This window comes from Lissotriton helveticus, chromosome 2_1, assembly GCF_964261635.1.
Source record: "Lissotriton helveticus chromosome 2_1, aLisHel1.1, whole genome shotgun sequence".
In the NCBI taxonomy this organism is placed as follows: Eukaryota; Metazoa; Chordata; class Amphibia; order Caudata; family Salamandridae; genus Lissotriton; species Lissotriton helveticus.
This window is the reverse complement of record NC_136059.1, coordinates 1,393,215,775-1,393,230,163: the sequence shown is the minus strand read 5'-3', so window position 1 is coordinate 1,393,230,163 and position 14,389 is coordinate 1,393,215,775. Positions and strand designations below refer to the sequence as shown.

Here is a 14,389-nt window from a genome sequence, read left to right as displayed (position 1 = left end):
GGAAATAAGCATCCTGCAGCTCCAAGCTCACCATCCAGTCTCCAGGGTCTAGGGCAGACAGGACCTAGGCTGCAGTGAGTATTTTTAATTTGTCCTTTCACAGGATGGTATTGAGAGGGCAAAGACCCATAATAGGAGGATGTTCTCTTTCCTTTTTCTGTAAAAGGAAATAGCAGGAGAAACATTCAGTTTCTACTTCTGAGGCCGAAACCTCTATATCGCCTTTGGACAAATGCGTATGCACTTCCTGCTGCAAGACGGTCTGGTGGTGCTCCGTCAGCCACCCTGATGTGGTGGGTGGTGGGAGGTGCAGCGGTATAGAAAGAAATGGGAGGCTGTTGCCCTGATAGACAATTTGGAAGATCGACTTGCCTGAAGTAATGGCCTGCCACCTCTGGAGGATATATCAGATCCTGCCTCTGACAGTCACCCTGCCGAACACACTAAAATGGTTTTGTGGCTGCAGATGCTCGGGGAACTGAGTTGGACGTTGTTCCTGCTGTCCTGGGTGTTGTCTTTGAGAACAGTAGACACAGCCACAAAAAGGATAAAAAGCCTGCTGGTCTGGTGGAGGGGTGAGGTGTTGGTGAAACTCAAACCAACAAACATATCACAGAGAGGGTGAACTTTTTGATGGAAGTGTCTGATAGGAGAAGAAAGAGCCATGAAACGTGCTGGCCCTACTCTCTTTAAACCATACCAGGGGCAAGTCTGCTTTTTCACAAAAGGAAAGTAAGCTGTCAAACAGCAAGTTCTTTAGGGAGACTTGGACATCCCCTGAAAAGCCTGTACACCTCACCCAGGCTGGACAATTAAGTGCCATAGTGTTGCTGATTGCTTGAAGCGAGCAGGTGGTCATGTCCAAGTCAGAACGTATAACAAATTTCTCTGTATTGTGGCTGTCCTGTATAGCTAAGTAAGGGACTCTCGAAGGTCGTCATGAACAGCAGGTAAAATGTGTGCCTCAGGGCATGGGAGTAGCTGCCAAGAAGACAGCTGGCATTTACTAACCCCAGAGCAAGGCTAGTAGAGGAGAAAATCCATCCGCTATTCAATTTGCCAAATGTCTCTATCCACAGTAAGGTGGAATGGTAGGGAAGGCCCTAGGATATAATTTGCTGGTAGACGTCTGTACCACCAAAATCTGGTGTCAGATGTTGTACAAGAAAGGCTGGTCACCTGATGCAAGACAGCGGCAATGAGCAACTTGCCTGTTAACCGGTGGGCCTGAACATGGTTTCTCCCAAGTGCACAGAAGGGTGTCCATGAAGGGCGTTCTTAAAGTGAAAGTAGATGTTCTGTTGTTGGGGCCTGACTTGGCTCAAACACCCAGGTTAAAACATTACTCGTGACCTACATAGTAGAGAGCTAAGACTTCTGAGGCCTTCTGTATAACGACTGCGAAGAAGATACTTTTATTCTGTAGCGGGACCACAAGGGGATACAAAGACATTAGCATCTAGAAGTTCCTCATACCAGTTATCCCGATATTGTAGGACAGAATCTGCCTCTTCATTATAATTGTCATTGTCTGAGTCAGTTGCAGAAAGTTGTGTGAAGTTTGGGCCCTAATGTGATGTAAGGTGAAGGTGTCAGAATTAGAGTGATTGTCTGTAAGCCGCACGCCCGTCAAAGTCAACACCATCGCAGATCCAGCTTGATGTCAGATAGCGCAATTGGCTGTAATTTTACCTGCTGTGTCAGGAGCATTGGCATTGATGCGAAGGGAACCAGCGCAGGTGGTGGTTTTGGAACCGAAGTCAGCTTCAGACGAGGTGCTGAATCTGATGTGAGGTCATGGGGCACTGATGGTGGATCCACTGGCGGACGCCCAACTGGAGTCCCTTATGGATCCTTAGGGCTTGAAGACACACCAGAGGGAGAAGGTAAAATGCTGAAAATGCACAGCACTCTGCTAACTGCAACTCTGCCAACTGACCTATAAACTCAGGGTGTACCAGGACTACACTCACAATTGACTCAGGTGGAAATCGGGCGAGAGAGACCAGGATGCTTTTGCGTGCTCGCTGGAGTCGAGAGTGATGGGGCGGGACCGATTCCCGCTTCGACTTGTTATGCTTACTCTTGGACTTAATCGAAAGACTTTGACTGCAATGATGATCTACCGTGGGATCGACTTCACAAACTCGACTCCCAATTTGGCTTCGATCGGTTGTGTTGTGGAAACTTCTTTTGTTTGGTGACATTAGATTTTGCCTTACAGTCCTGTATGACATTCGGGTTTATCTGGACATAGTCATCACAGGACCTGGAGTCCAGCTCAACCCCATGCATCAAAGACACTGTTTGTGAGGGTTGGTCACAGACATCTATTTGTGACAGTAACTATACAGATTGAGCCGTCGTTTTAAAGGGGTGATATTATTCCTTGCATTCAAGTAAAGTTTGATCAAATTTTAAGTCTTGAAGACCAAGGAGAAGCTCTGGAACCGGGCCTCAAGGTATGGAAAGAAAGGAACTGACATCAGTGCACATGGTTGGTGCTTATACGCAGATCTGCTCGATACTTCCTGAGAAGAGCGACATTGGTGGAGACCGCACTATGCCACCTACCAGTGCACAGGATACTGCTGTTAAAGTTTGAGCATCTATTATGATGCTTGGGTAATAGGGACAAGGGGAGGAATCTGCAGTTAATATAAGTTTTATGTATTTGAAAGTTTTATATAGTGCGAACTTGACCCAGGTGGGTATCAGAGTGCTTTACAATTTGGGCAGGTATTACAAGAGTATACATAATACAACAAAATACTCGTGCAAAATAGTTAAGGTATGTGGGATACAGACCATGGGGAAGAAAATTTGATAATCTTCGTACATAAATGAGCATGGCAGACGAGTACTGGGATTAAAAGTGTCCAGCACTCTCATTGTCAATCAGGAGGTAATCAATGAGCAGTGGGCCAGAGCTGTTTAAGGCAGGAACTTAGCCATTAGGATTTTTTTTACTTCCTTTTTGACGGTAGCTGTGGAAGAAATTGGTCGGACTTCCGGAGGAAGAGAGTTCCAGATCTTTGGGGCAGCGAATGAGAAGGCTCTGTGACTCTTTCTCAATTTGTGAAAGATCTGTGCTTTTAAGAGCCATAAGCTTGCAATTCTTGACTGTCTGCAACCTCCAGAGAGTTCTCCTTTTTTAGCCAGATACGTGGGAGTCTTGAGATGTAGGGCTTTGTGAGTCAAGTAGGCCATTTTTAGCTGTATTCTTTTCTCATATGGCCGCCAGTGTAGGGATTAGAGGGCTGGGGAGATGTGCTTGTTTCTTTTTGAACCAGTGAGCAGTCTAGCTGATGCATTAATTGATGCTTTTAGAGGGGCAAGCTATATTTGGGAAGACCACAGAGCATAGAACTACCTTAGTCCAGCCTAGGCAGCACCAGAGCTTCCACCACCATCTTGAAGTCATCTTGTGGCAGGAAAGGTTTTAGATTCCTTAGGGTGTTCATCTGGTGTTTAGCCCCTATGCTTGAACTGCTAACATGATTCTGCATGCTCAGGTGCTTATCCAGTGTGATTTAGAGGGATATCCCAGAGTCGATAATGCGGGGAGTGCAATTGAAGGCCGTAAGATGTTTCAGCTAGTGGTCGGTCTTTGGGGTGTGATTAGGTGGAGCAATGAGGAGGAATTCTGTTTGGGAGGTAATGAGCATGAGGGGGTTGTCAGTTAGCCAGTTTTGAGTATCCAAAAGGGTCGAGTTGAGTGAGACGAAGTCTTCAGGGGAAGTGATTTTCAGATAGAGTTGAGTGTCATCCGTATACATATGGAAGAGGATGTTTGCGGCATTCAGAGCATTTAACAAGGGTTCTAGGAATAAATTGTAGCGTATCGGTGATAGTGCCGACCCCTGTGGAAGAAGTAGCCTTCAGAAATGAAGGATAACTGATTGATGTCCCATTATCTTTGCACCTCAAGACTAAAGCATTGGTTAGTAATACATCCAAAATTATAATCATATTTAATGGCACTGACGAATACAATGCTGAACTGGTTAGCCCAAACAACACAAACCATGCTCATGTTTTGAAATAATTTCTACAGCTGTTCTATCACGTTTTTGTTTGAGAAATATAAACTCTGCAAGCAATCCACTTCTGTTAATTTATCAAATGGTATGACTACAGATGACAGTTAAGAAAAATTATATATTTTAAAATACGTATGCTTCAAGTTGTTCGATTATGTACACAATTTCTGGTAGGCACATATAATACGTTTTCTGACAAAAAGTAAAACTGTACCTTCACCGGTTGGCTTCAAAGGTTGGGGAGCACCTATGTCGCAAACATTAGCTGATGCTTCCCATGAATCCCATCCACTCAGCAGATCTGGATGACCGGCAGAGGAAACAACTGTATGTGATTCAGTTAAAACATTATCTAGTAAAAAAAATTAATTTATGATCAGAAAAGTTTAAGTGGCAGAAATGTTTTCACATTCAAGAGAGGAATTCACCCACACAGTTGCAAGGCTAACATTTGGAAAACACTTGTTATGGCTTAGATTTACTTTTAATTTTGCAATTATGCAGATTCTTTGCTGTATAACAATACTGATAACTGCTGAGGATGTTATCGGTACTATAAGCTAAGCTATTTTCTCTGTTCACAACATATATTTTGTGTGTGATGTTTATCTGGCACCAATTTGACAATGCTTGCACTTTTAGTAACACTACAACACAATCTTTTTGAACCTCTTTACTCACTAAAGTAGTTGGTGGAGTGACCTTTTCCAGGGTGTTCTCCAATTCTCTTACAGGTTTGCCACCAGCTCACTACAACCATAACAACCACACCAATAAACACACATGCATATTAAGAATGCAAACACAGGCACAAACAGACATTGACACAATTGAACACAGGCCTTAACGAACCAACACAGGAATAAAGTAGGAGCACACTCCTATTCACACAGACACACACAGACTTACAAAGTCGCTACTGCCCAATATTAAATGACAAAAATATACATGCATATATACATGCACCACTTAGAGACAAACACACACATCCAGCTAAACACACTTATACAAGCACAGCACCAGACACTCTCAGATATACAGTGAAACAAAACCTTATTGTATTTTACGAATTCATTTTTCATTTGCATTCTTTTGCCTGTGTGTTTGCATGCTTGTTTGTGTATGCATTTCATTTGAGTCTGCATGTACAAATTTGAGAGTGGAAAAACAGACATGGCAAGCTCCAGCAAGATTATGTTTCATAAAGCACAAGTTACTTACCTTCGGTAACAATATTTCTGTAAGAAACAGTAGTTCGTGTTAGATTCCTTATCTTAGAATATCCCCAGGCGTCAGACTGGATCTGGAAAGTTTTGTGTAGCAGTACCCCTGCGAGTCGGTAGTCGTCGTCTGCGGCTCCGCGTCAGTCGTCGGCGTCGTGAACGCCGGAATGACGTCTTCGTATTACTTAGACGCCGCCCTTGCGTGCTGACGTCAGTTCTTGTACATAGCTTTCCGCGCCAGGAACGCAGAGCCATGCCAGAGACCGACACTGGTGCCATAAAACTAGGGCCCTCAAAGGGAAATACCTTAACCCTAGATATCGGTTCGCAGAACGGGGAGGATGGGTGGGGCAGTAAGGAATCTAACACTAACTACTGTTTCTTACAGATATATTGTTACCGAAGGTAAGTAACTTGTACATCTGACAGAAACAGGTTAGTGTTAGATTCCTCACCTTAGAATAGATACCCCAGCAATACCAACCCTGGTGGTAGGTCTGCGAACCAAGATCACACCAGAAAGTCCTGGAGAACGGAACGGCCGAAAAAGCCATCTCTCGGGGCTTGGCTGTCCAGGCAGTAGTGTCTAGCAAACGGGTGCAGCGAGGCCCACGTAGCTGCCTGACAGATGTCCTGCAAGGGGACTCCCTGACCCAGGGCAGTAGTAGCCGCTGTGGCCCGAGTGGAATGGGCCCTCAGCCCAACAGGAGGCTCCTTTTTCGCCAAAGAGTAAAAGACCTTGATGCACAGGACGAACCATCGAGAAATGGTCCGTTTGTGCAACGCCCGTCCCTTCTTAGCGCCCACGTAACCAACAAAGAGCTGGGCGTCCAAACGGAACTGGCGTGTGCAGTGTAGATAGGAGAGCGCACATTTTGGGTCCAGACGGTGGAGCCTCTCTTCCTCTTTCGAGCGATGCGGAGGCGGAAAGAAGGTGGGCAAGGTGATGGACTGCCCGATATGGAAGGCTGTAACCACCTTGGGCAGGAAAGAAGGACGAGTTCTCAAGACAACTTTGTCCGGATGGATAGAGAGGAAAGGAGGTTTAGAAGATAGAGCCTGGAGCTCACTCACCCTCCAGGCAGAGGTGATGGCAAACAGGAATGCAGTTTTAAGAGTCAGAAGACGAAGAGGGCAATTGTGAAGTGGCTCGAAAGAAGCGCACATCAAATAGGTTAGAACAAGGTTCAAGTCCCACTGAGGCATCACGAAAGGAACAGGAGGAAACGTGCGAGATGCCTTTCAAGAATCTATGTACAACAGGGGACTTGAAAAGATAAGGCTGATCAGGAAGCCTCAAGAAGGCTGAAATGGCAGAGCGGTAGCCTTTGATAGTGCCCAGAGCAGAGCCCTGCTGGGCAAGAGAAAGAAGAAAGAGGAGAACGTCTGAAAGGGGGGCAGAGAGTGGATCCACAGCCTTTGCTGTGCACCATGCCACAAATTTGTTCCACCTGCAGGCGTATACCGATTTCGTAGAGGGACCCATGGCTGCCAGAATCACATCATCGACTTCAGGAGGCAAGTCAAATGGCCTCAACTGTCGCTGCTCAATCTCCACGCATGGAGGTGGAGACTGGACAGGTTCGGGTAGAGGACCGTCCCCTGCTGCTGCGACAGAAGGTCCTCCCGAAGAGGCAGACGAATCGGGGGATCGACTGACATGCTGAGTAGCTCGGGATGCCAGTATCTTCGTGCCCAGTCCGGAGCCACAAGGATGACTTGGGCCCGGTCGCGCCAGATCTTCTTCAGCACTCTGGGCAGAAGTGGTATAGGCGTAAAGGCGTGCAACACACCGCAACTCCACTCGCAACAAAAAGCGTCTCCGAGCAAGTGCCGCCTTGGAAACTCCAACGCGCAGAACTGATGACGTTGCGTGTTCTCTTTGGTGGCGAACAGATCAATCAATCAATCAATCAAGGCATTTATATAGCGCGCTACTCACCCGGAGGGTCTCAAGGCGCTTGGGGGAGGGGGGTCTGCTACTGCTCGAACGGCCAGGTCTTGAGTTGCTTCCTGAAGGAGAGGAGATCTTGGGTCAGGCGGAGGTGGATGGGGAGGGAGTTCCAAGTCTTGGCTGCCAGGTAGGAGAAGGATCTTCCTCCCATGGTGGCTCTTCGGATGCGTGGGACAGCGGCGAGGGCGTGGCTGGTTGATCGTAGCTGACGGGTGGGAGTGTAGAAGTTCAGGCGGTTGTTGAGGTACCTGGGGCCCAGGTCGTGGAGGGCCTTGTGTGCATGGGTGAGGAGTCGGAACGTGATTCTCTTGCTGACGGGGAGCCAGTGCAGGTCTCTCAGATGTCCGGAGATGTGGCTGTGTCGGGGGATGTCCAGGATGAGACGTGCGGAGGCGTTCTGTATGCGTTGGGAGTCTTTTCTGTAGTTTGGCTGTGGTTCCGGTGTAGAGGGTGTTTCCGTAGTCCAGTCGGCTGGTGACGAGTGCCTGGGTCACCGTCTTCCTGGTTTCGGTGGGGATCCATCGGAAGATCTTTCGGAGCATGCGTAGGATGTTGAAGCATGAAGATGAGACGGCGTTGACTTGTCTGGTCATTGAGAGGGAGGAGTCCAGGATGAAACCCAGGTTGCGTGCGTGGTTCGTTGGTTTGGGTGCGCTGCCCAGGGCAGGAGGCCACCAGGAGTCGTCCCAGACAGAGGGGGATGATCCGAGGATGAGGACTTCCGTCTTGTCTGAGTTCAATTTCAGGCGGCTGTTCATCATCCACTCGGCTACGTCTTTCATCCCTTCGTGTAGGTTGGTTCTGGCGGTGGCTGGGTCATTGGTGAGGGAGAGGATCAGTTGGGTGTCGTCGGCGTAGGAGATGATGTTGAGGTTGTGTTGGCGTGCGATGGCTGCGAGGGGGCTCATGTAGACGTTGTAGAGGGTGGGGCTGAGTGATGATCCTTGTGGTACGCCGCAGATGACTTCGGTGGCCTCGGATCTGAACGGGGGGAGGCGGACTCTCTGTGTTCTTCCAGCGAGGAACGAGATGATCCACTCTAGAGCCTTCTCGTGGATTCCGATGTTGCTGAGGTGCTGTACTAGGGTGCGGTGGCAGACGGTATCGAACGCTGCGGAGAGGTCCAGGAGGATGAGGGCCGCTGTTTCCCCATTGTCGAGTAGGGCTCGGATGTCGTCAGTGGCTGCGATGAGGTCGATCTCGGTGCTGTGGTTGGCTCAGAAGCCGGACTGCGAGTGGTCGAGGGATCCGTTCGTCTCGAGGAAGGCGGCAAGCTGACTGTTGACGGTCTTCTCGATGACCTTGGCAGGAAAAGGGAGGAGCGAGATGGGCGGTAGTTCTTGAGGTCGGTGGGGTCTGCTGATGGTTTCTTCAGGAGGGTGCTGAGTTCGGTATGCTTCCAGCTCTCCGGGAAGGTGGCGGTGTTGAAGGAGCAGTTGATGATATCCCGGAGTTGGGGTGCGATGATGGAGTCGGCCCTGTTGAAGATGTGGTGGGGGCATGGGTCGGTTTGTGATCCGGAGTGAATGGTGTTCATCGTGTGGATGGTGTTTTCGGTGCTGATCGGGGTCCAGGCGCGGAGGGTGCTGGTGGGGGGCCTCGGCTCGGTGGTTGGGTGCGTGGTTTGTGGTCCGAAGCTGTTGTGTATGTCGACGATCTTGCTGTGGAAGAACGAGGCGAGGGAGTCGCAGAGGTCTTGTGAGGGAGTGATGTCGTTGTTTCCTGCGCTGGGGTTGGAGAGCTCTTTGACGATGCTGAAGAGTTCCTTGCTGTTGTGTGCGTTGTGGTCTGGTCGTTCCTTGAATGCTGTCTTCTCGGTGGTGTGGATCAGCTGGTGGTGTTTGCGGGAGGCGTGCTTGAGGGCGGTCATGTTGTCAGTAGTCGGGTCTTTGTGCCAGGCTTTCTTGAGGGTACGGCAGTTCTTCTTGGATTTCTTGAGGTAGTTGTTGAACCAGGAGGCTTTCTTGCTGCCGGGCCTACTGGAATGGTTTTTCAGGGGTGCGAGGTCATCAGCGCAGTTGGTGATCCACTGTGCGAGGTTGTTGGCTGCTTGGTTGGGGTCCGTTGAGCTGGGGGGAGGGTTCTGGTTCAGGGATGTGGTGAGCTGGTCGGTGGTGATCTTGTTCCAGTTCCTGCGGGGAACCTGTTGCGGGTGGTGGTAAGTCGTGGTTCTTCTGAAGCTGAAATGGACGCAGCTGTGGTCTGTCCAGTGGAGTCCGGTGGAGTGGCTGAAGGAGATGTACTTGCTGGAGGAGAAGATAGGGTCCAGCGTGTGTCCGGCGTAGTGGGTGGGGGTGTTCACCAGTTGCTGGTTGGCGAGGTTGTCCAGCAGGGTGGTGGTGTTGTTGTCGTTGTTGTTGTTCTCCAGGTGGAAGTTGAGGTCCCCTAGGAGGATGTAGTCGGGAGAGGCGAGGGCGTGCGGGCTGATGAAGTCTGCGATGTCTTCGCTGAATTGTGCGCGAGGTCCTGGGGGTCTGTAGATGAGGGTGCCTTTGAGGGTGGTCTTGGGGTCGGTGTGTATCTGGAAGTGAAGATGTTCGGCGGCTGAGAGGGTGTCGTCGGAGTTGGTCGTGATGCGGATGGTGTTCTTGTGGATGATGGCGATGCCCCCTCCTGTCTGGTTGACGCAGTCCTTCCGGGTGATCTTGTATCCGTTCGGGATGGCGATGGCGATGTCAGGCGCTGAGGAAGCGTTCATCCATGTTTCCGTGAGGAAGGCGACGTCTGGAGATGTGGTGTCGAGCAGGTTCCAGAGTTCCACGGCGTGTCTGTGGACGGAGCGGGCGTTTAGCAGGATGCACTTCAGGTGGTTGCAGCTGGTGCTCGGCTTGGCGGGTGCGATGCGGTTCCGGATGCAGGAGAATTTGCAGGATTGGCAGGCGAAGGGTCCGTGGGTGCGTCTAGGGGTGGCTCGGTAGCAGCCGGGGATCGGGCCGGTGTTGAGAGCGTTGAGTGTGGCGGCGTCGTAGGTGCGGCGGGTGGGCTGGCATCTGCGGGGGACAGGGGTTCTGGCGCAGGGCGCGGTCCAGCGCAGACGGGCTTGCCTTTGGCGCGCGAAGGGCGCGCCCGCTGCGCGTGAATGCGGACTCCGCCATAAATGGCGCAGTGGGAGGGGCGGAGTGGGAGGGAGGAGCAGCTGGGAGGAGGGAGCGGGATGGCGCGGGGAGGGGATGAGGTACACAGGCAAAAGGGGGGGCGGGGGCCGCAGGGGAGCAGCGGCAGGGAGCGGGGAGGGCGAGAAGCGAAACTAGCACAGGGAAAGAAAACAAGCACTGGAACCGAGCAGGGACAGGCAGGTAGGGAGACCGGGCACGCTCACGGGGAGGCGCACGGTGGGTGGAGCGACCGTCACCGACCAGAGTCAGGTCAGGTCAGGTCACAGCTCCCCGTTGCCCTACAACCACTTAAGTATCCGGAGGGAGGGAGGAGCAGCTGGGAGGCGGGAGCGGGGTGGTGCGGGGAGGGGATCGGGTACACAGGCAAAAGGGGGGCGGGGGCCGCAGGGGAGCAGCGGCAGGGAGCGGGGAGGGCGAGAAGACAGCGAGAAGCGAAACTAGCACAGGGAAAGAAAACAAGCACTGGAAGCGAGCAGGGACCGGCAGGTAGGGAGACCGGGCACACTCACGGGGAGGCGCGCGGCGGGTGGAGCGACCGTCACCGACCAGAGTCAGGTCAGGTCACAGATCTAACCAAGGCTCTCCCCACTGCTGAAAGAGACCTTACGCCATGTCCGAGTTCAGACGCCATTTGTGATCCATCATGCACCGACGGCTGAGTTCGTCCGCCCTGGCATTCAGGGAACCTGCCAGGTGTTGAACCACCAGGGTGATGCCCTGGCGTTCCAGCCATGTCCAGAGGCACAGATCCTCCTGACAAAGGGTCCACGACCCCACCCCGCCCTGTTTGTTGCAGTGCCACATGGCGTTGGTGCTGTCCGTGAACGCCTGCAGTACACTTCCCTGGACAGAGGGAAGGAATGCCTTCAGTGCATGCCGGATCGCCCGCAGCTCCAGAAGGTTGATGTGGAGCAGCGACTCCGCCGGAGACCAGAGGCCTCTGACTCTCCCATGTGGCCTCCCCAGCCCAGGAGGGACGCATCTGTCACTACTATGTGCTCTGGTTGGGGTAGGGAGAGGGATCTACCGCTGACCCAATCGCAGGCCGTGAGCCACCACTGCAACTGTCTCGCAGTGCGAGATTCGGACGTGGTCGGACAGGTGGCCCTGATGCTGGGCCCACTGAAACTTCAGGTCCCATTGCAGAGCCCGCATCCGCCACCTGGCGTGATGCACCAGAAGGATGCAGGAGGCCATCATTCCCAGAAGCCACAGCATCAACCTGACCGAGATTCGGGATAAAGGCTGAAAGATCGGAATCAGAGCCTGAACATCCCGAACCCGCTGTTCGGGAGGATAAACCCGAAACTGCGCAGAGTCCGGAACCGCTCCGATGAAGAGGAGCTTTTGCGAGGGGCACAGGTGTGACTTCGGCACATTGATAGAGAACCCCAGCAGGTGCACAAGGTCGGCCGTAGTCTGGAGGTGGCTGACAACTGCCTGGGGCGAGCCTGCCTTCAACAACCAGTCGTCGAGATAGGGGAAGACTGGAACCCCTCATCTGCACAGATGAGCTGCGACCACCGCCATCACTTTTGTGAACAAACCCGAAACTGGGCAGAGTCCAGAACCGCTCCGATGAAGAGGAGCTTTTGAGAGGGGCACAGGTGTGACTTCGGCACATTGATGGAGAACCCCAGCAAGTGCACAAGGTCGGCCGGAGTCTGGAGGTGGCTGACAACTGCCTGGGGCGAGCCCGCCTTCAACAACCAGTCGTCGAGATAGGGGAAGACTGGAACCCCTCATCTGCACGGATGAGCTGCGACCACCGCCATCACTTTTGTGAACACGCGAGGTGCGCTGGTAAGGCGAAAGGGGAGCATGGTAAACTGAAAGTGCTCGTGGCCTACCGTGAACCGCAGGTAACGCCGGTGGGCCGGGCATATGGAAATATGCGTCCTGCAAGTCCAACGCTACCATCCAGTCTCCAGGGCAGCAAGGACCTGAGCTAAAGTCAGCATCTTGAAGCTGTTGACGCTCTGGAGGTCCAAGATAGGGCGTAGGCCTCCTTTGCCCTTCTTGGGTACCAGAAAGTAGTGGGAGTAGCAACCACGTCCTACTTCCGGCCCAGGAACGTGCTCGATGGCCCCCTTGGCCAAGAGGGCCATAACTTCCTCCTGCAGAAGTTGCAAGTGATCCCTGACATGCAGTGGTACTGCGGTGGCATGGCCTGAGGGGTCGCCTCGAAGGGGAGGGAGTAGCCCCATCGGACGATTTGCAGCACCCACCTGGCCGATGTGATGGTACGCCAGTGGAGGAGGTGATGGCGAACCCTGCCCCCCCACTGGCGTCAAATGGGCCTGAAAGCTCGGACTAGGAAGGCTTTGAGGCAGATGCTGCGGGGGCGGATGTAGACTGACCTTGCCGTTGTCCCCCGGCACCGCCACGGCGGTTACCACGTCCGCGACCGCGTTGAGGTTGGTTCTGCGGCCTGTGGCTAGCTGGACATGTGGGGGAGCCCCTTCCTTGGCCACGAAAGGGGTGAAAAGCTGAAGTTTGCTGGCGTTGGCCGAGGCCCAAGGACTTGGCCGTAGCTCTGGAGTCCTTGAAACGCTCCAGCGCACTGCCCGCCTTGTCGCCAAAGAGGCGACGGCCATCAAAAGGCATGTCCATGAGGGTGGCCTGGACATCCCATGAAAAGTTGGCGGACCTCAGCCAGGCGAGTCGGCGAACCGCCACTGTCGTTGCAATCGTCCTACACAGCGAGTCCGTGGTATCGAGTCCAAACCGTATCGAATAGCGTGCTGCATCCCGCCCTTCTGCTAGGGCTTGGGTGAGCGTTGCCCAGGCTTCCACCGAGCACTGCGGCAGCACCTCCGCAACCGTATCCCACAGAGAGTGGGTGTAACGGCCCTAAAGGCAGGCGGTGTTGACAGACCGCAACCCCAAACTCAGAGAGGAGAACAGTTTCTTCCCAAACTGATCGTACCTTGTGGATTCCCAATCCGGAGGAGCGGTCGGGAATGCGGTCTGGATCACCAGGCTCTCGGGGGTGGGGTGAACGGACAGCAAGCTGGGGTCGCCCGGAGGCGGGCGGTGACGTCAGGCCACGTTCCGATCTACAGGGAGGCCTGTAGAGGGCTTGGACCAGGTGCCCACCAGAACGTCGGTGAGGGCTTCGGTAAACAGCAGGAGAGGCTCCGAGGAGCTTGCCTGCGGTTTGAGCACCTCAGTGAGGAGGTTAGTCCTCAAGGTCGCGACAGGGAGCTCAAGAGCCAAGGCCTTGGCTGCCCTAGTCAACACCACGTTGTAAGCAGCACCCTCATCCGTAGCCACGGTAGGAAGAGAGACAAATCCAGTGTCGGGCGAAGTGTCCAGACCACTGGCCTCCCCCAGCTCGTCTGCCTAGACCTGGCTCAACTGGCACTGCTGTGCCAGAGGGTCCTCAGGCCCCTCCCAGTCCTCCTCGTCATCCATCTCCTGATAGTCAGGGAAAAATGATGGAGCCGGGTCATCGGTGAATTGCTCACCCGTCGGCGCCGGACCCGGATCGGGGCTGGAACTGGGGACGACTTCGTCCTGGGACGGCGTCGTGGGCGACACCCTCGGGGTCGGCGCCAGCGGAGGAGTTGTAAGGTCGACTGGCGACGACCAGGATCCAGGCGCGGATACCGTGGGGCCCTGCGGCGTCCGAACCGGAGTCGTCGATGGCGCCGGGGCCGAAGCACCCGACGGCGCCGGGGCCGCCGGCCCGCTAGGGCTCCCAGACGGACCCACGGGCCCAAAGGCACCTCGGCAGGGTCCAACAGAGGGAAGTGAGTCCTCATGGCCACGAGGAAGTCACGTATCTCCTCCGGAGTCAAGTGCAGCCCAGGGACCAGCGGGTGTGGAGCTGGACGCGGCGCTTGCGGCTCCAGCCTCGAGCGTCGGGGGAAGTCAGAAGAGCGATGACGCCTCTTCGACTTCTTCTTTGGGAGCCTCAACTTACCTGAGGACTTGGAGCCCGACGAGTGGTGGTGACTCGTCGAGCGGCGATGAGTGCAGCCCCGCGACCGGTCCCTCGACTTCTTCCTAGACCGGGACCTCGAGCGGCGCGGGGCCGACTGCCGGAGC

The 14,389-nt window shown here is 53.5% G+C and overlaps 1 protein-coding gene across 1 annotated transcript in view; it reads right to left on the bottom strand.

The window, feature by feature from the left end:
* GAK (cyclin G associated kinase) overlaps window positions 1-14,389 on the bottom strand; it is a 1,786,158-nt gene that overhangs the window by 365,160 nt on the left and 1,406,609 nt on the right. Inside the window, exon 23 of the mRNA XM_078676333.1 lies at window positions 4,258-4,395. Within this exon, the coding sequence (XP_078532459.1) occupies window positions 4,258-4,395 (138 nt within the window). The remainder of the gene's footprint in view (window positions 1-4,257; window positions 4,396-14,389) is intronic.